The 24,618-nt window shown below is 36.6% G+C and overlaps 2 protein-coding genes across 2 annotated transcripts; one reads left to right on the top strand and one right to left on the bottom strand.

Moving 5' to 3' along the window:
* MSH1 (MUTL protein homolog 1) lies at window positions 1-23,262 on the bottom strand. Its single transcript, XM_086558511.1, has 22 exons — window positions 22,945-23,262; window positions 22,212-22,353; window positions 22,001-22,098; window positions 20,695-20,770; window positions 20,245-20,364; window positions 18,534-18,581; window positions 18,215-18,279; window positions 17,493-17,578; window positions 15,956-16,120; window positions 14,374-14,483; window positions 14,026-14,131; window positions 13,775-13,850; window positions 11,030-11,088; window positions 8,165-8,232; window positions 7,134-7,307; window positions 5,380-5,586; window positions 3,754-4,010; window positions 3,514-3,657; window positions 2,895-2,952; window positions 1,508-1,807; window positions 572-1,303; window positions 1-471 (listed from the first exon to the last, which is right to left on the bottom strand). The coding sequence occupies exons 1-22, from the start codon at window positions 23,064-23,066 to the stop codon at window positions 247-249; spliced, it is 3,438 nt and encodes a 1,145-aa protein (XP_086414637.1). The 5' UTR covers window positions 23,067-23,262; the 3' UTR covers window positions 1-246.
* LOC147506277 (stress-response A/B barrel domain-containing protein HS1-like) lies at window positions 23,239-24,480 on the top strand. Its single transcript, XM_086558514.1, has 2 exons — window positions 23,239-23,435; window positions 23,954-24,480. Exons 1-2 carry the CDS (start codon window positions 23,296-23,298, stop codon window positions 24,141-24,143), a joined length of 330 nt encoding a protein of 109 aa, XP_086414640.1. The 5' UTR covers window positions 23,239-23,295; the 3' UTR covers window positions 24,144-24,480.
* The last annotated feature ends 138 nt before the right edge of the window (window positions 24,481-24,618 follow it).

Here is a 24,618-nt window from a genome sequence, read left to right as displayed (position 1 = left end):
TGTTAAAAAGGAAATAATGATTGATATACATAAATAGGAAAATATTCTTCTAGAACAATGACTATACATTCCGAGGAGGGAACCGAAAGGTGAAGCAACCACGATTAGACCCAAAACTGGTGCACCACTCTATGTTAAACGGCAATACCACTACATTTCTCCCCACTAACTAACAGCTACATTAGTGACAAAACTAATCAAAACCACCTTTTCCTGGCAAATATTGTGCTACCAGATTGACTTGATTCATTGGTGCAACGTCAGGCTTTCTAGGGAGAGATTGGATGTACCAAAATTACGATGTTTTCCATCTGCCAGATTGATGAGTTGAAAGCCTTGGCGAGGGAGCTGGTTTATGAGAAGAGTTTCCAATTGGCAAGCAATGCTTTTACCGGGGACTATGATGTATAGAAACGACACGTTCCCCTCCTTTGAACGATGAGCACGAACCCGTCCCTCAAGGTCGTCGGTCTGAACAACAAGTTAGAAGCAAGAATTAGTATATTGATTCTATAATAACTAGAAAGATTCAGAGAAAATTATGAATTGCACAAATGACAAGAAACAGCACCTGTCCAACATATAACATCTTATCAGGCCTAAACATTACATAAACACTTGAAGCGCCAATTGTTGATGGAGGTGGTTGTTCCCTTGAAGCAACAGTAACACAGGTGATTTCTGTAACTTCAGAGACGTTTCTCGGCATGTAGAGCTCAACCAGTTTCTCCTGGTATACTTTGGTAATTGCACTTGCAACTTCCTTTTGTAGCCTTTCTGTAGAACTCACTCTATTGGCCCTAGAATGAACGGTTTTCGTCATAATCCTACTAGGTCTATCGTTGGGTTCATCAAAATACTTCAACATTGAATTGGGACTTTGAGTTTCCACTTCTGTACCAGCATTCTCTGCACACAGGTCCTTGCCATTTAGTGAAAGATACAACTCTTGAGCTCTTTCTATTATAGTTTCAGGAATTCCTTCGCCTTGGGCCGTTTCAAAAGCAAGACTTTCTTTGCAGATTCCATCTATTAACTTCCATGTTGGTTTCGTATGACCGTCTATCTCCTCTGTTCCCATTGCTTTATACACAGTATTCATTGTATCCAGAGGTAGGTTAAAAATGCCATGTAAGTGGGTAGAAACAACTCCCAAGCAACCAATTTTGTCGAAAGTTTCAATAATGCTACCAGCAATGCACGTTCCTTTGGCAGTTTCTGTTCCTCTGCAGATTTCATCCACAAGCACAAGGCTCTTAGAAGTCGCTCCGGCAATTATAGAATGAATCTCGGACATTTCAATCTGAGTCACCAAGTAATTTAATCAACTTTTCTTGCAGATATAAATGAAGATTTTATAGAGCTAACATGGATTAAGAAAAACTATGTCTGTAACAAAACAAACTAAGCTCTTTACTTAAAATTGAGTTCCACATTTCCAACTTCACTTAAAACAGACTAAATCTTAAAATCCAGGAAAAGATGAGTGCCATAGCAGTAATGATACCTGAAATGAGCTTTTACCATCAGCAGGACTATCATATGATTTCATGTGAAGCATTATAGAATCAAAATGGGGGATGGTGGCTGACACTGCAGGAACCATCAATCCACATATCCCAAGTAGTGCAGCTGCACAAACTGATCGCAATAAACTTGATTTACCACCACCATTTGGCCCAGTAAGAAGAAACAGTGAGTGCATCTCCACTGTGTTATGTATCGCATCGCCTTGTGCTACATCAAACCAATAGGGTGATAAGCCTGTTATCTTCATTATTTTAGATTTATCTTCTGAGTTGTTATCCTGCATTGAACACATTTATTATGAGACCATCACAATGAAGTAAAAACTTAAATAAATAAATCTGGCTAATAGGCCATGATCATCATCATCAGCATCATCACCATTTATTAATAACTTGGACATATGCTTCCACGTCCAAAACAGGTACAACATGTTAAATACTTGTAAAATAAACACATAGATACAACATGCTAAATGAGATATATAATAACTAAATAATTAATAAACAAATAAACAAATATATATATATATATATATAAACTCGAGAAAACCGAGAGTGTCCTTGCTCCTTGGTATATAGTTCATTCTCCAAATTGCCCCTCGTTTTGCAATTTTCAAGAACAAGTGCTTATGCATACATTGTATTGGAACAGAGACTTCTGCCCCTTCGCCCAATACCGGCTACTCTCATTCTCATCAACATGGCCAAGTCACGAAGTGGATTTGAATCAGCATCTATTGGAGTCACTTAGCAAACTTTCTTTATTTCTTTAGATATAGGATTTAACATGTTAATTTATTTTTGGATTTAACACATTAATTTATTTTTGTTAATTTATATGTCTAGTATAGATGAGGATTATGAGACAAAAGAGCAACAAGACTAGGAGGGTAACCTTAAAAAAATTCATTTAAGATTGTAAGAGAAGTTCCAGTAGGCATCAAACTAAAGGAAGTCAAATGAGACGGTTCAGACTGTCTAAAGTTACACTGATAACATCAGTAATAACGGCTGGAGGCATGAAAAGCAAGAAGTACATCAAAGAGGATTCCGATTAGACGGAGACGAAAATTAAAGAACTAGAACTAGTCAGATCTATGTGTTCAAAGTTATAAACCATGCTAAGGTCCAAAATACCTAAACTACAATAGGTCATCAAGTAAAACAATGAGATGCAACTTAATCATCTACAGTCTGTGCATGTGTGTGTTTGTGTGAGATACTAACATTATTGTGCTCTTCTTAAAAGGAACAAATGTAACAATGGATAATAAAGAAATCTGGAAAAAAATTGAAGTTGTTTACTACAATTCTACTTTTAATTTTTAAAACCGCTCAAACATTGTAAGATATTGTAAAAAGTACCTGTGGATTGAGGATCTCAACAAGGGCTGGAAAGGCCCATTTCCTTCTTCTTCCTTCACTGAAAAATGTAAATGAGTCATGATTAAAGTTCTGAAGTGTCGACGAAAATCTGCTATTCAACTATTCAAGCATGTCTTTGTTAGACTAAGTGCTTACATTTAAAAAAAAAACAGGAGCGTATATGCAATAGAAAGAGTGTATATGCGGGTCAGCAACTAAGAGAACTGGAGACATCCATTTATAAATTTTAGAAGCTTAAAGACACACCAATTCTGTAAAGATCCTAATTCAAGTGGAAAAGATGAAGTATCACTAGCAATTTATATTGAGAGAACAATTGGGGTTCCCTAGGTACATTTGATATGCGGAGAGGACCAGAACTCCTAATCTGATTCAAATCAGCTGATTTTACCAATCTATGCTATCTACTATAAGCCACACATCTCAGTCCTTGTGGATTTGTTTTCCCTAATTGTATGAATCTGTAAAAGTGTAAAACCTACACAATTCTGAACTAACCTACATGAAAATTTTACTACGTTTGTGGCAAGATACAAATACTAGAAAAATACAATGACCAATTTCTTTTGAGAAGGTGACTTGGAAAATTAAATTCAACCTCACATGACAGAAAAGCGCTTTAGCTATGACAAGCAGCATGGAAGCATAGACAAGGATGTTTATTTTAGTCTGTAACTCAGCAGAAAGTCCTCTAAGAAGTTCCAAGACCCTGGCCTTTGCCTTGGCACACGCAACATGGTACCTGAACCAGACCAGAACAATGGTAATAAACTAGACAGAGTTAAAGATTAACATATGTAAAATGACGTTCAATTTCTATAGTGTACAACAACAGCACCTCATTAATGCATCTTCCACCTTAGTGGTGGTAAACCATTCATCTCCGACCTTTCTCCCTTTCGAATCGGTAGCTGGTCTGAGTTGTCTGATTTGTTCTTCCCCAGGGGTACCAGCCCACACAGCAGGCACAAAACGCTTTCCCTTGAACCAAACAGCTTCATGCTCCCTAGCAAAGAGAACTTCTCCTTTTGGACCACCAAGTGGTGCTGTAGTGGCTTTGACTCTCGTTACAATTGGAAGGAAATCTTCCTTCACCTAGATAACATTGAATGGACCAGAAATAATTATATGTAAAGAAGGGCAATGGCACAATCTTATAGTTCTAAAGTTCTATAATACTACTGATCGATTCCATTTTCAGTTGCTGATTTTGCTTCAAAATATGTCAGTCTTTTTTAAGAATCGAAAATCTCAATTTTGTTTACAAATGGATAAAGGAATAACCAAATACTAAGACATCCCCATCAAGATTCAGAACCACTTGCTCTAAAAGCTCAAATTCATAGAGGAAGGCTTCGACATTGTATACAAAGTGTCCAACACAAGGTAGGCACATACCATACCACAAACATAAGTGGACTCTGTTAACACACCACAGTGCGATCACAGGTTAAACACATACGACAACCATGCCCATCACAATTGAGGACCAATTAAATCTAAACACAGGCAAACTCTGTGGGTCTGGATCAGGATTTGTCCTAATAAACCCCTGATAAAGTCGAGGCAAGACCTTACATGTAAGCAAGTAGCTAGCTTATCAGCTGCCCAGACATTCCCTTCTCTAACAAAATGCGAGAAACCGAATTGCATCTGTGAAACTTAATGAAGAACAGAAACTAATTAGTGTGTAAATAACAAGGATGACCAGGTTTCAAATTGGAAATGGATCTTCAGCCTCTACCGCATTTGATTTTAACCGCATAACAGATCCCATAATTTCCAAAAATAAGGCACTACGAATGCCCAACTATCTTAATTTATCCTCTAATAACTTGCTAAAGAAGAGATGGTCAATCCGTAGGGGTCCAAAGTGTTGGGATCGAATCCCACCTTAACTTGGAAAAGTGCTTAAGAGACTAAAGAAAAATTATAACTTGCTAGAAGCTACTGGCTCTTATTATTGCTCCCTAAAAGATTCCCACATCAAAGACTCACTGCGGAGTGCGGACCCATCTTCAAATCAGAAGATAACGATCATCAGCACAACTCATATGCTTCACTAAAAGCATCGAGAACAGTCTACACTGTGCAACAAAGGATTTTTCATATGAAAACTTTGAAAAGCAATAATATGATATTTTCCTACTTAAATTAATGTAATAGTTTTCGTACAACAAACTACATAGAGTATAGCCAACTGGTTGAGAACAAGCAATCCCTATCAGACTAGGCCACTAGGGTGAACACCCCTCGAATCTGACAACGAATCATATAGATCTTATCTGGAAAAGATTTTCGAGCAATCTACTGGAACAAGTTTTAAATTCTTATATATAGGAAAGAGATCAAGCATAATAGAAGAGTTTTGAGCAATTTCGAATCTTGAAAAGATTGAGAAGACAATGCAATAAGTCCAAGAACAGATTAAAAGAAAAAAGCAAATTAAGATTTTATAACCTACTGCTCTAGACAAATCTTCAGCTGCTGCTTCCACTCCTGTAAAAGCTTCTTCTGCATGAATTCTCTTCACACGACCTCTCCATGGAGATTCTATCGCCTCAAAGAAGTCACTTGGGATTACATGAGAGGAACTCATCTTTTGATCATTTTCACCATCCAGAGATATCATTTCACCAATTTTGTCTGAAACCCATTCACACTCATTCACCTAAGGATTAACAAAAAAAAAGTACTTATTAAGAATATTAAACACTGCCACTAACATATGGTATCATTAGCACAAACATCTTACTAAGATTCCCCACAAGATGTAAATACACTGAAAATTCATAGCTCATAACTCCATTTTGGTGAAGCATCTCAACAAGTTAAAGATATTGATTGTCTCGGAATAGGACAGACCATCAAAATAGGACTGAGAAAAAATGCATGCACAATAGAAAACAGAATATTTATAAGCTAGTTATTTACCACCATAAAGTCATCCAAAAATCACAAAAAAGTAAGATCTCTAGAAAAAGAAGGGGAGGTTATAGATAAATTGCAAGTATATATTCCTAAGTAACATGGGCACTTCATATTCGTAAAAGAATCCGTGTTAGACACAGACACACGGACACTCGTCAGACACACGGACACGTTGTGCACTTGTGCATACGATTTTAAACTAGGGTTTCTTCTATACCCTGAAAGACTAAGCGAATAATCTATTACAACTCCATGATATGCAACTTTCATAGTTAATTATGTGTAAGGAGACGCATGGTAAGGTCTTGAGCCCAAGAATTCGTTGTGTAACTAAAGAATATTAATATTTTTCTTAGGTTTCTTATTAACTAGCTGTGTCCCTGTGTCCTACTTCATATAGATTGCCGTGTCAGACACTCATCCATGTCGGCACCGACACGCGTATCCTCATCGGACTACTTATATACTATCCTAATCATGTACTAGAGCTGAATCAATTTGTAAGAGAATCACTTCATTACAAATTCGAAAATAAACAGCCTTATAATTATTAGTACCTAAATGTTTAGACTCATTTGCATCCATGAAACAAAAACTGAGACCTATGCAATGTATTGCATAGAGGAGGAAGCTTAGATAGGAATATAAAATAGAACAATATATTAATGACAGAGAACCAAAAATGTTAGGTCTGAGAAAACAATTATGGAAGACCACTTAACAGTTCTCGTTGAATATCTGGAATAAAATTCCATCTGCATTCATCCACTCCTCATCTTCCTCCACTATTCTTGGCAGATCCTTATTCATTATGAAATATCTAGCATTATGTTACGTGATGGATCATGTACAACCTTGAGGACAAGGTTGTTTTCTAAGAAGGGTGGAATTGTTATGTGCACCTTATGATGGATCATGGCTACGTGGGTTATGGGGTTGCTTAGTTGTTGGTTTCCTATTATTTTGCACTATATATGGTAGTGGGTAGTTTTAAGTGTTAGTGGTTTAAGACTTATATAAGTCCTTGTAACTTTTGATTATTGTGGAAAATGAATATTATTGAAAGTTGATTACACTTCTGTGTTATCTTGGAGGTCCGGTTCTCCTTGAAGTGAACCAATTGGAGGTCATGGGTTCCTCAATCAACCCAAATACTAGTTACAATCTAGTTGATTGTAACACATTATGTAGTCTGTACGTTCATTCTCTCTATGGACAACTATGTTTACAAATGGAAAACAGAATAGACATCAGAAGATTATACACTAGGGATATGTAACCACATACCAAGCTCTCAAATTCAATGTTTAATCCAGTTGCGAACCAGGTAGGCTTAAATAGTAACTGTAGGATGCGATGGAGCTCAGAGTTTCGGTGCATCTGCAAAATTTCATCAACTACATTTTTGATTCTGCAGAACTCAATATGATTAACCTCCTTTAACTCGAGCAATTTCACAAGCTGCAAAATACAAGGCAATATTAGGCCCTCAACCAGTAAAGTCTATAATGACAGTATGACACAAAGATGATGTATACTTTGCATGCTCTAAAACAAGAGAAGATTTTTATATCGGGCTAGAATGAGAGCTGAATGCCTCTGAAGTAATGATATCTCAAAAAAGAAAACCTGCCCTCATAAAAATTAAACAATTGGATGATACAAGCAATTAATTCTTTGCAAGTATCACTTCAAAAGCCAGATACTTTCAGATGCAAACATATCTCTCAATTAGATTAAGGTGTGTTCATGTTTTACTTTACTCAAGACAGAATTCGGAGAAAGAGATGAACATCAACGTTGCCCATAAAACCGTTATAAGATTTAGGATGATGTGATTTTTCACGAAGAGAGACAATTGAATGCACTACTTACCCATAAGGATGTTTACCCTAGTGTAGAATGTAGAAAGAACCTTCTAAGAAGCTATAGCCTCAACTCTCAGGGACTTCTGATAGAAAATGGTGAATGAATTTGATGTGGTGAACTCTGTGATTGTAATCCATTAAAGTTGCTAACCATATCTATGAAGTTAATTACCCTGTGAAGTCAGGTAAATGGTATTTATACTTTATATACATTTATCACTGCAGTGAGTTATATTTATACAGAGATAAAAGATAAAACAGAAATATCTTTTTACAAATAATACATCCAATAATCAGTCTAAAATAAGTAAATAAATTCATAATAATAATGATATATGTAATAATAACAATAAAAAGTTCAACAAGTAAGGATTGATAGCATTTCCAATTCAAGAAACTTCTAATTGAGTTTTCATATTAACAATATAAAAGAAGTTACCAGAAAACAACCTTAGCAGCTGATACACATGTAAACTCAGGAATTGAGCACATTACATTGCTCATAAGCTTGCATGTTTCTGCCAAAAGACATGTGACTTAGTGTGGCACATAAAAAATTCACTCAAACAATGAAAAAAGAATAATTGGGAGAACATGTATATGGTGGACGATTTATTTGCATAAAACTATTTGATGAACAACACAGTCCTTTCAAGTGTGCACATTGAAATTGACTGATCGCGAAGGGATATGAGATGTCCCCCACAGCAGCTTTGAGAAGCCTGGCCTCCTCTTTTAAGAATATCTATATTGGAAGTTTGTACAAATAAGTACGCAAAGTAAAAGATAAATTGTGCACCACATTTTAAAGAATATTTTAATTATAATGTGAAAGCATAGTCGAACATATAAATGAGGGTACAAATGTCTGCAACATGGACTACACCAGTCATATTGTACAAGTCCTCTTGTAGTAGATAACCATTAAATTAAATAATATAACTGTTACGGACCGATTCGGGATGATTGGGCCCAAATGTTCGGAAAAGCCCATGGGCTGAAGGGTCATCACGGACTGGGGTAGGCAGCAAGCCTGGAGCAAAAATAGAGGGGATAGCGCAAAAGGTGAGAGACAGGTGTGCGAAGTCAGAGAGGACACGTGGGTTTATCAGAACAGATGGATGGAAAGAAGATGAAGGGTAGAGCGCAGACTAGGGAGGAACCAAGTATAAATAAGGGGGGAAACCCTAAGGAGAGGGGAGGAAAAATCTAGGAAAGAGAATTAGGTCACAACAATAACCTATTAGTTTATAATGTGAGTCTGAAAGAGATTGTCAGTTCATACATTTCTATAAGCATGATCCTATATGTAACATGGTAATACTTAAGATGCGTAAAGTAGACTTGTCTCCCTATAGCTTTCGAGTGGCTAAATTAGGAGTGACTCTTGAAACTAGTACATAAAGTTTCAGGGCATCACGTTTTCCAATATACCATTTTTAAGACCTAGATCAACGATTACTTATATGGGCATTCTCGTGTAAGATTTTCAGACAAGAGAGGAAGACGAGGAAAAACATAAAAATTGGGGTAGAAGAGTTTGAGACAAGAAGAGTGCAGAGTGTCTCACAGAATCACATACAACGCTTTTGAAGTAACAAATGTCGGCCTTAGGAGGGTTTCTCATACTTCTATATCTCTAGTGCATAGCAAATGATGAGAATCAAAAGGTATGCATGTACCGCTTGACAATTCCGACATACACAATGTTAGAACTCAAGGGAAAAATTGATAAGCTGAAGAACATACCATTGAAGCTACTAACACCCGTGTTGCTTCACTTTACTTCAAAACCCTGAAATTCTAGAAAGGGGGCTAAAATGTATATCAAAAGGGACCATTGGTGTAGCATGAGGCAGGCGCATGGCTAATAAAAACATGGGAGGCACACATTCACAAAATTGACAGTAAATAGTAAAGGGTGCTAATACTCTCACCCCACAACTTGATAACCTCCCCGCCCCCAAACCATAATACCCAATATGACCCTTCCTTAAACACCACCGGATGCCAACTACTCCTTGTTTCGCTTTTTATGATTTTGCCTCTCCAATATAAAAAATGAAGCAAAATGATACCCTGAAGCATGGATTTGTTTTATGGATTTGGATCCTCAATTGACGTCAATTCGCCAAACTGGTCTTCAACCACTCCTCAATTGAACTCCAGAAAGTTCTCCAATTACCTCTCATCAAGAGCAACTGCTCTTCAACCACTCCTCCAAGGTCAGGCGATACGGCCACCATTGGGTGCTGCTCGTTTAAAACCACTACACATTTTCTCAAGTTATTTGACGTTGAGTTCTTCTACTTGATCACTTTCGGACAGCCAATTTCTCTGTTTTAATCTTTGGGAGAATGGGGCTTCTTTTTAAACAATTAAAGACATTGTTATAGTTAAATCATGTCTTAATAGAGGTATGCCTGTAAAATATCGGGTTAAACTGTGAAGGTCAAAAATCACCTACTCGCCTTCTTTACAATTTAACCTGTGTAAATTGCACTCCCAAAAACCAAGTGATTACTTGATGTAGCTGAAATGCAATTTTTATAATCTGAGTAGGTTGCATTTTACTCACTTCCAAACGAGTAGGAGATAATGTCACGTTGGAGATGGCATGTTGAAGGAGAAGATAGTAGGGTGGTGTTGGATAGAGGGGTATAGAAGGTATTTTGGTTTTAGAGCGGGGAGGCTATCAAGTTGAGGGGGTGAGAATATTAACACCCAATAGTCTCCTTGAGATAAAGCAACTTCTAGTTGTATATAACTTACATCTGTGGAATTATAGAGCTTTATTTGGACAAGTTGGATGCATGCAGAGTCCTTTATCAGTTTGATATGGATTAGATGTTTCTTTTAAGGGGAAAGGCTCATTATGTCCTCCTGAAGCCACATTTGACATTAACAAACTGATAGGGGTCTGCCAACCCCTCCTCCTATACCGGAGGTTTCATTTTACATATAGAGACAGAGAAAAGCTGAAACTAACAAAATATTTGGTGCAACTACCGGATCAAAATCAACAATGTAACCAGTTGCAGATTTGAAAGACTACATGTTCTAAAAGAACAATAAACAAATGTCTTGGCTATAACAATATTAGTATTTGTCACCATAAAAAGTACCAGTACGTGTCAATAGGTACACCTAACAGATAAACAACATTCAGTTGTTTGAGAGTAATTCAAACTCAAATATATTTGCTTGTTTCTATATTAATCACTTGAAATTAGCACAATCCACATGTGAACAAATTAATTAATCTAGCATCATCTAAAATTTCCATGTATCAATACACATAGAAGGTCACCTCACCTTGAATCTCCACTGCAATCTCAAATGTTGGAGGATTGAGTAGAAGATCTCGAACATACCTGAGGATGAAAAATGATACTTTGAGGTTCTTAAATACCATGTCAAACAACCTTGGCATGTTAGTATTCAAGAAAAGGAAAAATAAAAATAGACATAATAACCTAAAAATACAACGTACTTTTCAGCTTTTTACATTAAATACAATGTATTATTTTTCTTGCCTAAAAATACAAGATACTTTCAATTTTTTACAATTGATACCATCTGTTAACTAGACCTAAACGGAATACGATTTGGCCGTTTAAAAAAGGCCACGTGACTTGCACGCACCACGTTTTCTCATTTGTTTACAATGAGCACGCAACTAAGCACCAAACCTTTCCCACGTTGCCCCTCAATTCTTCCCATTCTTTTGACTAACCTAAATATCTTTTCGCGAATTTGCTTTTCTAAATCTTAATCCGAGCTTCCGTCTTTAGTCTCTTGGTGTCTTTAGTCTTGGTCTTTTGGTATGTTACAAGTTGCAGAACCAATTTCTCAACCCTCGCTCATTGCAGAACCAATTTCTCGATCATCCCTCGCACTGTGTCTGTGTTTTTGTAATGCTAGTGTAGTACAAATATATCACAACCTTGTATGCTTGAAAAGTACAAGCATGGTCAGTTCACTGAACTAGCTGATCCAAGATTAGAGGGTAGAGTGAAGTATGAATAAGTTGAGATGCTAGTGAAAATAGCTTCAGGTGAACTCGTTAAAATTCCTAAACTGCTATGGTCGTCAGTCCATTGATCATAATATGACTGATTCGAGTGCTAAAGACGCCATGCCTCCCCTTTCTTACCTTTCCTCAGAGCAATTATCTGGTCCTAGATAAAAGTAATCACCACATTAATTAAAGAATGTTTATATGACTTCAGTATATCAACACCATTAAGATTATGATGATTTGTACCCTTATGTTTCACTTCTTGTTTTTAGCACTATAGTCGAGCTGTTTTTCTTAGTGGTTTGCCTCTATGAAGATTGTATATTTTGTGGAATGGATAGGAATTAAGTAATGATCAACTATGAATGAAGATTGTATAATGGAGTTTTTATCTCGAGAAGATGAAATATTAGTGCTTGGATCTCGATCTTTATCAAAATAGTACAAAATACCAATGTGGTGCGTGCAAGTCACGTGGCCTTTTTTAAGCAGCCAAATCGTATTCCGTTTAGGTCTAGTTAACAGATGGTATCAATTGTAAAAAATTGAAAGTATCTTGTATTTTTAGGCAAGAAAAATAATACATTGTATTTAATGTAAAAAGCTGCAAAGTACGTTGTATTTTTAGGTCATTATGTCATAAAAATAAAAGAATTACTAGGAAACAAGTTGATTTTGAAAAATAATGCTACAACTGAAAGGGTCTCACAAGAACATATATAGATAATATAGAGTTACAGTGGGTAAATTAATAAGAATAGATTCCAAAATTCAGGGGGGAAATCGCTGTTTTCAATGAACAGCATTAATATAGAGCTTTACATTTCTCTATAACTTGGTCATTGATAGAAAAGGTATTGCAGAAGGGTATGTTGTTTCTTTTAGTGGCTCATGGGATCGTCTTTGGGCAGCAAGGTATGAACCTGCACCAAGTTACAGCACCAGTCCCTTTCATGTATATGTTGCATGTGTATCCAACAGCTCGGGCTTTCTGAGTAAAGTGGTCGTTAAAATGGCATTACAACAGCAAACTAAGAGGTCGCAGGTTCAAGTCTCCAATCTAAGTGTGCTCTAGTGCTAGCTTCTGGAGTATTATTGTTAGAGTTCTAAGGGACATTTCAGGATATGATTTAAGGGACATCTCCAATTTTAGGATGTTTCTATTCTGTAAACCCTATTATTTTCTTATATACAGATGTGTGAGAAAAGGCCAAAACTAATTTAAGTCGTGTAGTCTTTTCTCACTTCTTCTCCCCATTTTCTTCTTCTTCTCTTATTCAATAACTAAAATATAGTTTTACTATTGCTAGGCATGTTATGCCCCATAGTAGACCCACTGCCCATTGGCAGACATGTTGTGCAATTGTTCCTCTCTCCCAACCTCAGACTTTGGGGGTAAAGTTGTTGCTGCGTGCCTGCGTAGATCCTGAAAGGTGAGTGGTTGAGTTTCCAGTACACACTACCGCTAAAGGCTAGAGGCTAAAGGCTAAAGTTGTTGCCCTTGGCATACATTGTTAAATATTTCTGCAAAAGCTCAGGCTTTTGGAGTAAAGTGGTCAGTTAACAGACTTAACAGTTAACACCTTTAGTCAAAGAGCCACAAGATAAAATGTGGTATTATTTTCATAAGAACTCTACATTTGATCAAAAGTAAATAGAGGTAAGTCAGGTGTTTATCAATACCAACCATTGTTAAACACTAAGACACTAGAGTCGGGCAAAAGTTTGAAACTGGGACATATCAAAGAATTTTGACGTGGAAACTGGCAAGATTTAACTCTTCTTGGTCTCTACAAACTCAAAGCAGCTTAGTTCAAGCCGACAGCTAGAGTGTCAAAAGATAAGGACACCAATCCTGCCGAACATCAAAGTTTATTTAGAATAAGCGTGTAACAGCTCCAAAACCGTACCTCAAAAAAGTATCTATATACACCCTTCAGAAAACGGAAGTTAACTATAACTGGTGAAAAGCACTTGATTATACTAAAAAGTCATTGCAAAGAATTTTGACGAAGGAAACAGGGTGGTATCAAACTTACAACATGGGAAGGCCAGAACAATTTGATGGAAACAACACCTTCAATAAACTAGGTATTCCTTCTGTTGGTAAGGCACCTAAGAATATGAAAATATAAAGATAAGTAGGTTACAATATCACAGTAATATTATGATTAAATATACAGGTAGGGGTCTGTCTAACCAACCCCCATTTCTCCCTGGACCATTTAATTAAAAAAACAGATACATATTATGATTCAATTAATCAGATATAAAATGAGAATATCATCACCTATTTGGGTGGCTGTTCCAAGGTGTAAAGGACGAGGTCTTTTCTCTGAGGAAACGGTGACATTTCGAAACGCCACTTCATGGTCAAGACCATAGAGCTCCCTTACCTATAAAATTCAACTAATTTAAAAAAATTATTACACAATTCTTCCCACACATACACACGGTGTTTCTATCTGGACATAGTCTGAAAGTTATTCAAATCCAAGGAGGATTAAGTCTTTTACCATAATCCTTACCTGTTCCACAACTTACAGGAAATTTTCTTCATATGAAGAATTTCAAAAAAGGGAGAAAAAAAAATAAAAAAACAAAACAAAGCATTAAAGACAAATAACTAAATGTGAACCTTGCACAGTAGCTGGGTAACAGGATTTCCATCAAGCCATTCAAATACTCTACCCCTACATTCCCCCCACAGAAGACCACCTTCACCAAATTCACCCCAGCGACAAGTACCTGCATAAAGAGAAATTTATTGTCATTCTCTATGAGTGTGATGCTCTTTTGGTTATTTTATTTTAGTCCCAATAAAGTGTGGCAATGGCTGGAGTTTATTCAGGGTTTAGGGTTAATTAAGGAGTTTCTACTTAGGTGGTGTCTTGAATAGCAAAATAGTCACGACTATAGAAGACACTTTTGCAATAGAGAAAACAGTATTTAGCTGATTTTATGCTGATGAATAAAGATTAAACGAGTTGCTTTAATCCTTGAAGACCCACCAATTAAATCTACATTATAGATAGTACCCATAACTATAGAAAAAAACTGGCTTGGTTTCAAGAATCTCTTAGGATGGAAAGACAAGAACTATGTGTCTATGTGGTGTACAGCTCAAAATAACATTCTTACTATAGACAAGAAGAAAGAAAAGTGTCATAAATTCCGGCCCTCTATTTCTGTCAACCGGTGAGTCTGTTAGTCATTCATTGGCAGTTCTCTTGGGAAGTCTGTAGCTATTCCGTCTGTCCTTCGAGGTAATTTAGGTAGCTCCCCGGTCGGTGAAGAATTTACTACTTTACTAGCATCCTGGGTTCTGGGAGTCCATTCAAGCAAGCTGTGGTGCATAATCTTTTGGGACCATGCAGGGGGCTTTTGGCTGGAGAGAAATGTTAGACATTTTGATGAGAGAGTCATCTTAGAAGAATATTTTTATCTCGATCAAAGGCTTGATTTTCCTTTGGTCGAAGATGCGGGGAATTGGAGAGAGATGCCTTTTGGGAGATCAGCATTTAGCTAGAAATCTATATTTGAGATGTTGTAACTCATTTGGTGTAAACAGTGGCTGTATTTGTAAATTCCATTTTTTTTTATAAGTAGCTATATCTGTATTTGCTTTGTAATAGGATATCTCGTCCTATATTTCCTTTTTTTTCTAGGTTAGCTGACAAATTTTATTAAAAAAGAGAGGATCGTCCTATATTTCCTCATGATTACTTATATTATATACCTACATTACAGACAAAAAAAAAAGATAAAACGAGATTATGTGCAATCTTAGATGTGATAACTTCTTATTAAAGAAGACTATTAGATATTGGGCATCCAACTCAAAATCAATTGGCAATTAGTGGAGCGGTCTTACGATCTTTATATTATCACGCGAGGCTTTTGATACCCAATCTAGAATCAATCATCTCAACATGCTCTCTCACGTGTGGCGAATCTTTGAGCCAAACATGTGGACAATTTTTTGAAGGGGTGTCGTGCAGTAACTGGGCCCTTTGAGACAGAGAAACAGCCCCAACTCAAAACCAATTGGCAATTAGTGGAGCGCTCAAGGATCTTCATATTATTATGCGAGGCTTTTCATACCAGATGTGGGATTAATAATCTCAATTCTCAACAAAGACAATTGTACTTTACTCTTTCCAGTTATAGAAACCGCAAGGTTCCGAAAGTAAAAAACCACAACAAGAAAGGTATCAAACCTGAAGAATTGTGCCTTAAAGATGCATGGAGATATAAGTGATGATATCGACAAGTACGGAGCTTTGTAACTATAGCCTCTTCAGTCAACCCATCCTCCTCCGCAAATGTCTTCATAGTCTCTAAAACAAAAACTATGCAGTAACCTTTAGCAGACCGAGAAATCCCTGATAAGAAGCAGATAATATGTTAAACTATATATAGACATGAGAAGAGACAATCACAATTATCCAATGACGAGGATCTTGGATACTTTTTTTTTTTATCGATAAAACTATGATAGACAGAAAGATACAGTTCAAAAGGTTACACATTACAAATTGCATATAGATCTTAGGTAGCAAGTAGCTACTCGATCATACCCATCCATACCCGTAAGTTACAAGAGTATCCCAATTACATAGAAAATCTATATAACCCACTCCCCGGAAGCTTGGACACACACTAACCCACTCGAACAACACTTCTTTGACTTCTTCCACAATCTTATGTATCTCTTTCTCTTTGTGCTCAAAGATCCTCATATTTCTCTCCTTCCATAAAGTCCACATAATAGCACTAGGGAGATGATCCACAAGTCACTTGGATTTGCTAGACAAAGGACCCGCAATCAATTTCTTTACTAAGGTTTCTCCAACATTTGATGGTGGATCCCAAGATTTATGGAATGAGAAGAAGAAATCATTCCAAACATCGCTCGCAAGTGGACAATTGACAAGAAGGTGATCAATACTTTCATCCACCCCTTTGCAAAGTGAACAAAGGTTTGGGAGATTCATGCCCCTTCTATTAAGATTATCCACCGTTTTGATCCTTCCCAAATAAGCAAGCCAAAAAGAATGTCACTTTGAACGGGATAGACACCTCACTTTGAACGGGATAGACACCTTCCAAATCCTTTTATGTGGGAAATTAAGGATCCTCTCCGTAGCATGAAGATGTTGCAAGGTACACTCATTGGCCAAGACCAAGTAAAAGGATTTCATAGTAAACCCATCTTTCTCCTCCCAAATTCAGTTCCTTGAGTCCACCTCTCCAAATTTACTCCCCTCATCCCCTCATGGTAAATGGACTCTAGGAACGTCTCAAAGTTTTCCATCTCCCAATTGTTAAGGCCTCTTCGAAGTGACATGTTCCACACCACTAGTTCCTAAAGATTTGTATAGTTGTCAGGACATAGGGTCTTACTTTATGGACAGCTTAGTCCCATACTCATAGCAACATCTCGATGTAATACAACACCATATATATATTTGGAAAAGATCGAAGAAAATGTTGGATGAGAGCAGGATTCATCGAAAGAGATGGAAAGAGAGCACAAATGAGAACTAGAAATTGGAAATTCTAAAGAACAGATTAATGATACCCCATTACACCAAGGCCAGCATTCAGAGAACATGATTAAAAGAGCGGAAACAATACCAGATATAAAAAGCATAAGTGGCATGAGACTAGACTATCTACTAAAATCACAAATACAATAGCAGAACATACACAAAGAACTAATAATTGATCTTATAAATGATAAACAGTGCATACCAACAACAGGCATTGGATCAGGAAACTCAACATCATCGTCTGCTCCAGCCAGTCCAAAAACATAAGGATTACCAGGATGTGCGTGCCTGGATATGCAAGACAAGAAACACAAGTGGACATGGTCCGAGTCAGTCTTTTCAAACTGAAGCAAAGCAGCAAGGACAAACCAAAAAAAAGAGCAATATATGTCGAGATTTCTTCACAGGCAAAGTCCCTAAATACAAGGTAATCAAAATAGCCCTTATTTCAAATGCAGAAGCAAATAACCGGTACTATAAAGGACTGCATTTTAAAAATGGAAATTGCCTTTGAACCTCTCATTTTCGATATCTAAATTTAATACATCTAAAATAAATGCAGTAATGAGACACACTTTTCTACTCAATCAGTTGTTAAAATAAAAGAGTAGGACTGACAAATGTACGCACACACACATAAATTTGCGATTGTGACTTACCAACCCATTTTCAATTGCCTTGACTTTCTAGCAACAAATAGGTTTTTAGACAGCTCTCCAGGATACCATTCAAATGATGAACAGATTCTAAAACGAACTCAAACTCAATTTTAACCTCGACCAGGATGTTTTTCAATTTAAAATAGATATTAAATTTTAAATATTCTATCAGTTGTTTATCAAGGACAATGGACCAATTTACAGGATCTCCAACTAAGACGAAGAGAAGAAATTAAATTCAATCCTAGTTAATTATAATACTCACCCTGATATAAACCGATCTTTACGAGAACGTGCTTGAACTGGACCCTGAACTTCCTCAACAATGCACTGCAAAGGGCATATTCTGAGTATAAACACTCACAAAATTGCAATTTTACAGAGAAGCACCCCACTACAAAGAGGAAACATATTTTGTGTGACCACAGGTGGTTACCTGTGCTTTCCATTTCTTTTCATACTTCTCGTCTCTTTTCATTGTTTTTGTTTCTTTAGTTTTCAATTAAGTTCGAACCCAAGATAAAACAAATTTCGCTTTAAAAAAGCATGTTTATTATTTTCAGTTTAGGATAGAAAGAGCTCACCACTGAATACCCATTGCGAGTAAGATCGTCTAATGTCTGTCGCAAGTTCTGCAAAAAAAACATTTTATCACAAAAAAAAAATCGTAATGAATAGGTAAGATACATAACTGAAAAAATCCAGAAAAAAACGTACAAAAGAAAGAACAACGTTTATCAATAGTTTACACAAGCTTCACATGGTCAATTTGAATAATCACATATTACAATCAAAGTAGAAGACTTTGATTGGCGGTGTATTTGTTTAAGTATATGATATGATTTGAGGAAAAACATTTGTTGCATATGTACACATGTATCTAGATGGTAGTGTTTTCCTCTCTCCTCTAACATTATGCAAACCATCTAACAAGAATATTGATTACAAAACGTGTACCCTCTTGGAACCAGTTTGAGGAGATCAATTGTCAACTTTTGGAGCGTGTCATTACACATTTTGATGTTTATGAAGCCGGCTCCCTGGTTTTTGTTTAAATAAACGGTCATCTTATTCATTTCAAGAAACTTAGATCTGAGGATTGAGAGAGAGGGGGGATACAAATGTATTTAACTTATTCTGGAACACCTCATGGTACCTTTAACATCCCAATTCCATGAGGGAATCTCACTTCTCATATATGTAACATGGCATAAAGATTCCATGATCTTACACTCTTGGGATAGCAATTAGAGCACATATTAAATCTCTATTTTCAGAAACAAAGAGATACAATGAATCTTTACACTAATCTCGAAATTCCATACACAACCAGGGGCATGAATATGTGCTTTTTATATAGAGATAAGCTCCTCTAAAACTGGGTTGAGGGATCAAACCCCAACAACTGTGTTCATCCAGCATTCACTTGCATCGGGATGTGTTTTTTCGGTGCTTATCTCGATGCACGTGAACGGTGGAAGAACATGGTTGTATGGATTTGATCCCTCAACCCGTTTTTGGAGGAGCTGGATTCCCTTACATATTCTTAGAGCTAATCACATCAAATCCTCTCCAAGTCGTGCCACGGCTTGTCATGGCAGAAATATAGTATATTTGACGATTAACATTGCCTATGGAACGTCCCTCAACTGTGAATTAAAGCATCTCTGGTTCCACTCCAGCAATATAGAATCAAAATAGATAAGACCTGTGTTGCACGTGTACGGTTATGAGTGTTGGGTTTGGACACCAATACGACAATTCCGACACTGCCACACAGGATAAGAGGCCTTTGCACGGCCCCTCCCATGACCAGGCCGGTAGACTCAAGGAAATCCCCAGATAGATATACAAGCTTTTAAATTAGGTTCCACCAAAGTCAATACCTTTCTAATTTAGGAATCAAGAAGCCTTCGGTTTATGTATTCATGCATTTTGACCCCTCCCCACAATATCGTGAAAATCTATTCCGGAGGTTTGTAATAGTTTTTAATATTAATACACCGGTACAGGTGGGTCTGCCTAACACTACGCTTTATCATTCATTTAAATAGATAAATAAATAATAACAATAATAATATTAATAATAAGTATAACAATACTTATAACATTAATAATAATAATAACAGGAAAACCCTAATGTATTAATAGTCTACGAGATATTCTCTCTGAAATCATTTAAACTAGAACTTTGGAAGAACGAGAAGGACAAGAGCTGACTGATATTTATAGCAAAGCACCCCTCAGATATAAAGTGTGAAACAACAGGGACTACCAGAAACAGAGAATCAGTACCATGACAGGGCAGCCAGCTCTTGGAACACTGTCCGAACGCAAACCACCAAAAGGGTTCAAGCCAGCATGCTCAACAAGAATGCAAGCATCAAATCCAATAGCTTCATAAAACTCTCCAACCTGAAATGATAATTGGCTCTGACCATCACTAGGTTGAACGATAAATTAATGAGCATTCGTCACTGAGAATAAAAATATGTGCAAGGATGGGAAGACAATTGCTTTAGCAGTCATTCCACCAAACTATAGACCCAAATTGACCTTGACAAACCGTCCCCATTCAACCCAGTCATCACGATTGGTCCAAAACAAAATCCCAACACCATGAAATTATAAATGTACTACCGGATGAAGGGAGGTGATTTTCACGTCTGCTACGGAGAACGGGGATATTAGGTGAAAAGGACATAAAACAATATACTGAAAAGAAAAGAAAAGAAAAAAGCTTACTCTACAAAGTAAAACTTCGCGAGGAAACCGCGATTTAAACTGCAATATCTCCCAGTTGAGTGTCCCTTCCTTTAAACTGAATGAAGAAAATTAAAAGAGCACCCAAGTGAGATCAAAAGGGCAAAATTAGTTATATAAAGTCACTCAAATCAACAAGTATCAAGTAGATAGAACCAAATAAAACATCAAATAAAATGCATGACAATTAGGTTGTGTTCAATTAAGATATAAATTTTATCTGAAAAGTTTGCTTCCTCAAATTTATTTCAAAACAAATCCAAAGATTAAAGTAAGCGCTCTCAATATAACAGAAGTTCCATAGGACGAACCGAAAGGCAACGATACCAATTGTCCAATTGGTAATCAAAAGCAATGTCTGTCATATAAAAATTAACAATATACAAGAAAAGAAAAGCAATTCAACGACCCGTAGAACAGTTATGTTGTCAACCATAAGAAAATCTGACACCAATCTATATTACTACTGTTTGAATAGGCTGCCCCTATGTACATACATATAGTAATGACTAAAAGGATAGACAACCAAGTACATACACTGAAACAACCTACACTCACTACATCCTACTGCCCATCGGGTCACAGCTAAATACTAACACACGCCTCGTTGCACTCTGATCGTCTTATCATTTTTGGAATGTAAAATGACTCTGATCACATAGCATACAAATGTGAATGTGGGATGCTTTTGGATCTCTATCTTCTTTCCGAACAAGTTCATGGACTGTAACACTGACAATTGATAGCCATGAGAACAAGTATAGGCCAGTCGTAGAAAATTGCATATTACTATTGTGTAAATTTGCAACTCCGAGTCCTCAAGATACTTGTTCCTCAGCATCCACACTTTAGTATTTCCTTTCGCATTTGCACAAGTCCAATCGACTACCACAAATGAGTGAATAGGTCCACAGTAAATCTCCAACACTTGCGGATCAACTCATTTCATTGAACAGAGAGATCCAAAAATCCCTGCAGGATTCAAATTTCTTCTGAGTCAAGCGCCCGCCCCCAGGGTGACTTTAAACATGTGCTTACTGCATACCCTACGTTATTCCCACAGTCCCTCCTATATACAGTCTAGTCCCACTCTCTAACAATTAAAAAGAGAAACTACTAAAAGCAATAACATAACAACAGAACATTATAAGAAAAATAATTAAGAATAATAAGAACAAAATCAGATTTCAGTATTTCATTTTCACACTCCAAATGAAATCACAAGGACATTTTTCCATTATTCTCCAAGGTCCAACAACAACAGTGAGAACAAAATAAACGAACTCACCTTCCATTTTTCAGGTTAACGTCCAAACCAAGCAAATTGGAATATGTGATCCTTTTCACAAGCTGGACAGAAGAAGGTTTCCTACACATTTGCATCCTCTGAAATAACAATGGAAACAACATATAAGAATACTTAAAAGAAACTAAGCCACTTTATGTCGCAGAAACAACGGTTAAGTGACAACTTTAAAACTACCACTTATCTAATATACCTCTTTCCACCAGTTTATATGAGATTGATTTTCTTCTTCAAGAAGAAGATATTTTGATCCATTTGGTTTTCTGGTTGCTTTAGTGGTTCCTTTAAAAGGCCTTTGTGCTTTGAAAGAAATAACACGTGCCCCATGTTTATGCCTGCAGTCAATGTATAAGACCTATGGAATTCAATTCTATATTTAAGACAAAAGAAGATCCAACAACAGAACACAAGTAACAAAAATTGTTTATAAGCTAATAACACTCATATAAACAGAACGAAGCACTAGTGTATTCCTAAGGCATAACTTAAAGAAAGGGTGTAATACATCTTTATCAAATTATATAACTCATATAAACCACTAATAACAAAAGTCTAGACAAACCCTTGTAGCTTGCAAATTAGTATAAACACTAAGAAAAACCAGTGAGTCAATGACAATGCCACCATTTCATTTGATTTATGCCAAAGAAGCCCGATTTCGAGTTGTGTTCTTGCTGTGTATCTTTAAACAGATACTTTGAAAACATATTCTTCAGCAGACCAGTTTCAAAATATTCCAAATTCATTCCTAAAGCAAACTCCTTGAACTAATTCTTAATCATTTCTTCAAGACACAATTTGCAAAAATAAGCAACTTTCTATATTCAACACCATAACTATAAAACACATCAAAGTTTAAAACTTTACTATAAACACATGAAAAAAAATGACAAAAATTCTTCAAAGAAGAGAGAGAGAGAGATTACAGTGGGTGTGGTGGAAGACCAAATGAAGTGAAGTTGAGAAGAGATGAACCACGAAGAAGAAGAGCAAGAGAACGCCATCTTGGTATTGAAACCATAACTGCCTTTGTTGTTAGCCATTGCATGATTCTCTCTTCTCTGAAATTGGAAAAAGAGCTTGTTCCTCGTTTCTCTGTTCCGTTATTTCCCGCCAGAAAAAATAAAAACGAAGGGGCTTTTGGGGCAGTGTGATATGTGTCATAAATGGAATTTAAAAGTGGGCTGCTTTTAGTTTAGAAGCCCAGATCCAAAAAGTGAAAGGAGAGGTAGCTAGCATTTGTCATTTGTTGGAGATAACATAACAGTGAGATAGAAATGGAGGAAGCGAGTGGATTGGTGAAACACGTATTGATGGCAAAGTTTAAGGACGAGATTACCCAAGACCAGATTGATCAACTCATCAAGGGATATGCCAATCTCGTTACTCTCATTCAACCCATGAAATCTTTCCACTGGTATATCTCCATTTCTTTACGATTCATTTGTTATGATGATTAATAGCAGAATTTTATAAGGTTTTTTGCAAGAATGGTTCATGGGATTTAGTAATATCAAACAGTCAATCAAATCGTGGGATTTAGTCATTCTTGTGAAGGCTTTCGATTACTTCTTCTGTCTAATGCAGTTTTAAGCAGTTGGATCCAATTAAAATTCTATTCTCAAAACGCCATTCACCAATGCCATCCGACTTAGCATTGCTTCCAAGTTCAACCACCCAAAATACCCATTCTCCTTGTCGCTAATATAAATATTTATTGTAACATCTCTTTGTGAAAAAAACATAAAGTTAATGTTTGCATCTCATATCTGCAATTGCTGTCAGGTTGATGGGCAGTGCAGTCTTTTGAGGTTCTTCCTATTCCCTCTAGCTGACTGGCCAAGTGCCCCTGACATGTCTATATATATTCTCCGTGTTAGGCAGATTTGATCTAGTCCTATATATGTCTTGTGCTGAATGTTTCTGATATAACAGGGGGAAGGATGTGAGCATCGAGAACCTTCATCTGGGCTTCACCCACGTATTTGAGTCCACTTTTGAGAGTCTAGAAGGTGTTGCGGAGTATGTTTCTCACCCAGCTCATGTTGAATTTGCAAATGAGTTCCTGACGGCACTGGATAAAGTTCTTGTTATTGATTACAAGCCGACTACTGTCAATCTTTGAAGTCAGGGTCTTTTCTTCGGATCTCCTTTGAAAGTATACAGCTTCACATCCTATGTTGAATTTTGTATCTTGACTTATTTCATACCAGACATTATATGAGTATGGTACATGAATGATCCAGCAAGCTACAGACAGTTTTTGCTTTTGAGTCGAATTTGTGTTTCACTATGATTATGTAGAAAATTTGTCAGGACTGAGGTCCTGATGCGGTGTTATTGTCAAGTAACAAGATGTCTGCCACTGTGTTAGAGAGCTACATAGTTCAGAACCATTGTTGCTTTTGGTATGATGTTTCATGACGTGATTTAATTACAACCCAAATATCCTAGTTATGTTCTGTAAGCAGACCCTAATATTTTTTACTTTTGGAGTAGTTTGATTGAACCTTTACATCAGTACTTTAAATTGAGCAATTTGCTTGAAAAAGCAGATAGAACCTCGCATTTTGGTGGCATCCACCTGAAACACAGTGATG

Source organism: Coptis chinensis, chromosome 4 (genome assembly GCF_015680905.1).
Source record: "Coptis chinensis isolate HL-2020 chromosome 4, ASM1568090v1, whole genome shotgun sequence".
Taxonomy (NCBI): Eukaryota; Viridiplantae; Streptophyta; class Magnoliopsida; order Ranunculales; family Ranunculaceae; genus Coptis; species Coptis chinensis.
The sequence above is the reverse complement of the archived record's forward strand: the minus strand, read 5'-3'. Positions and strand labels throughout refer to the sequence as shown.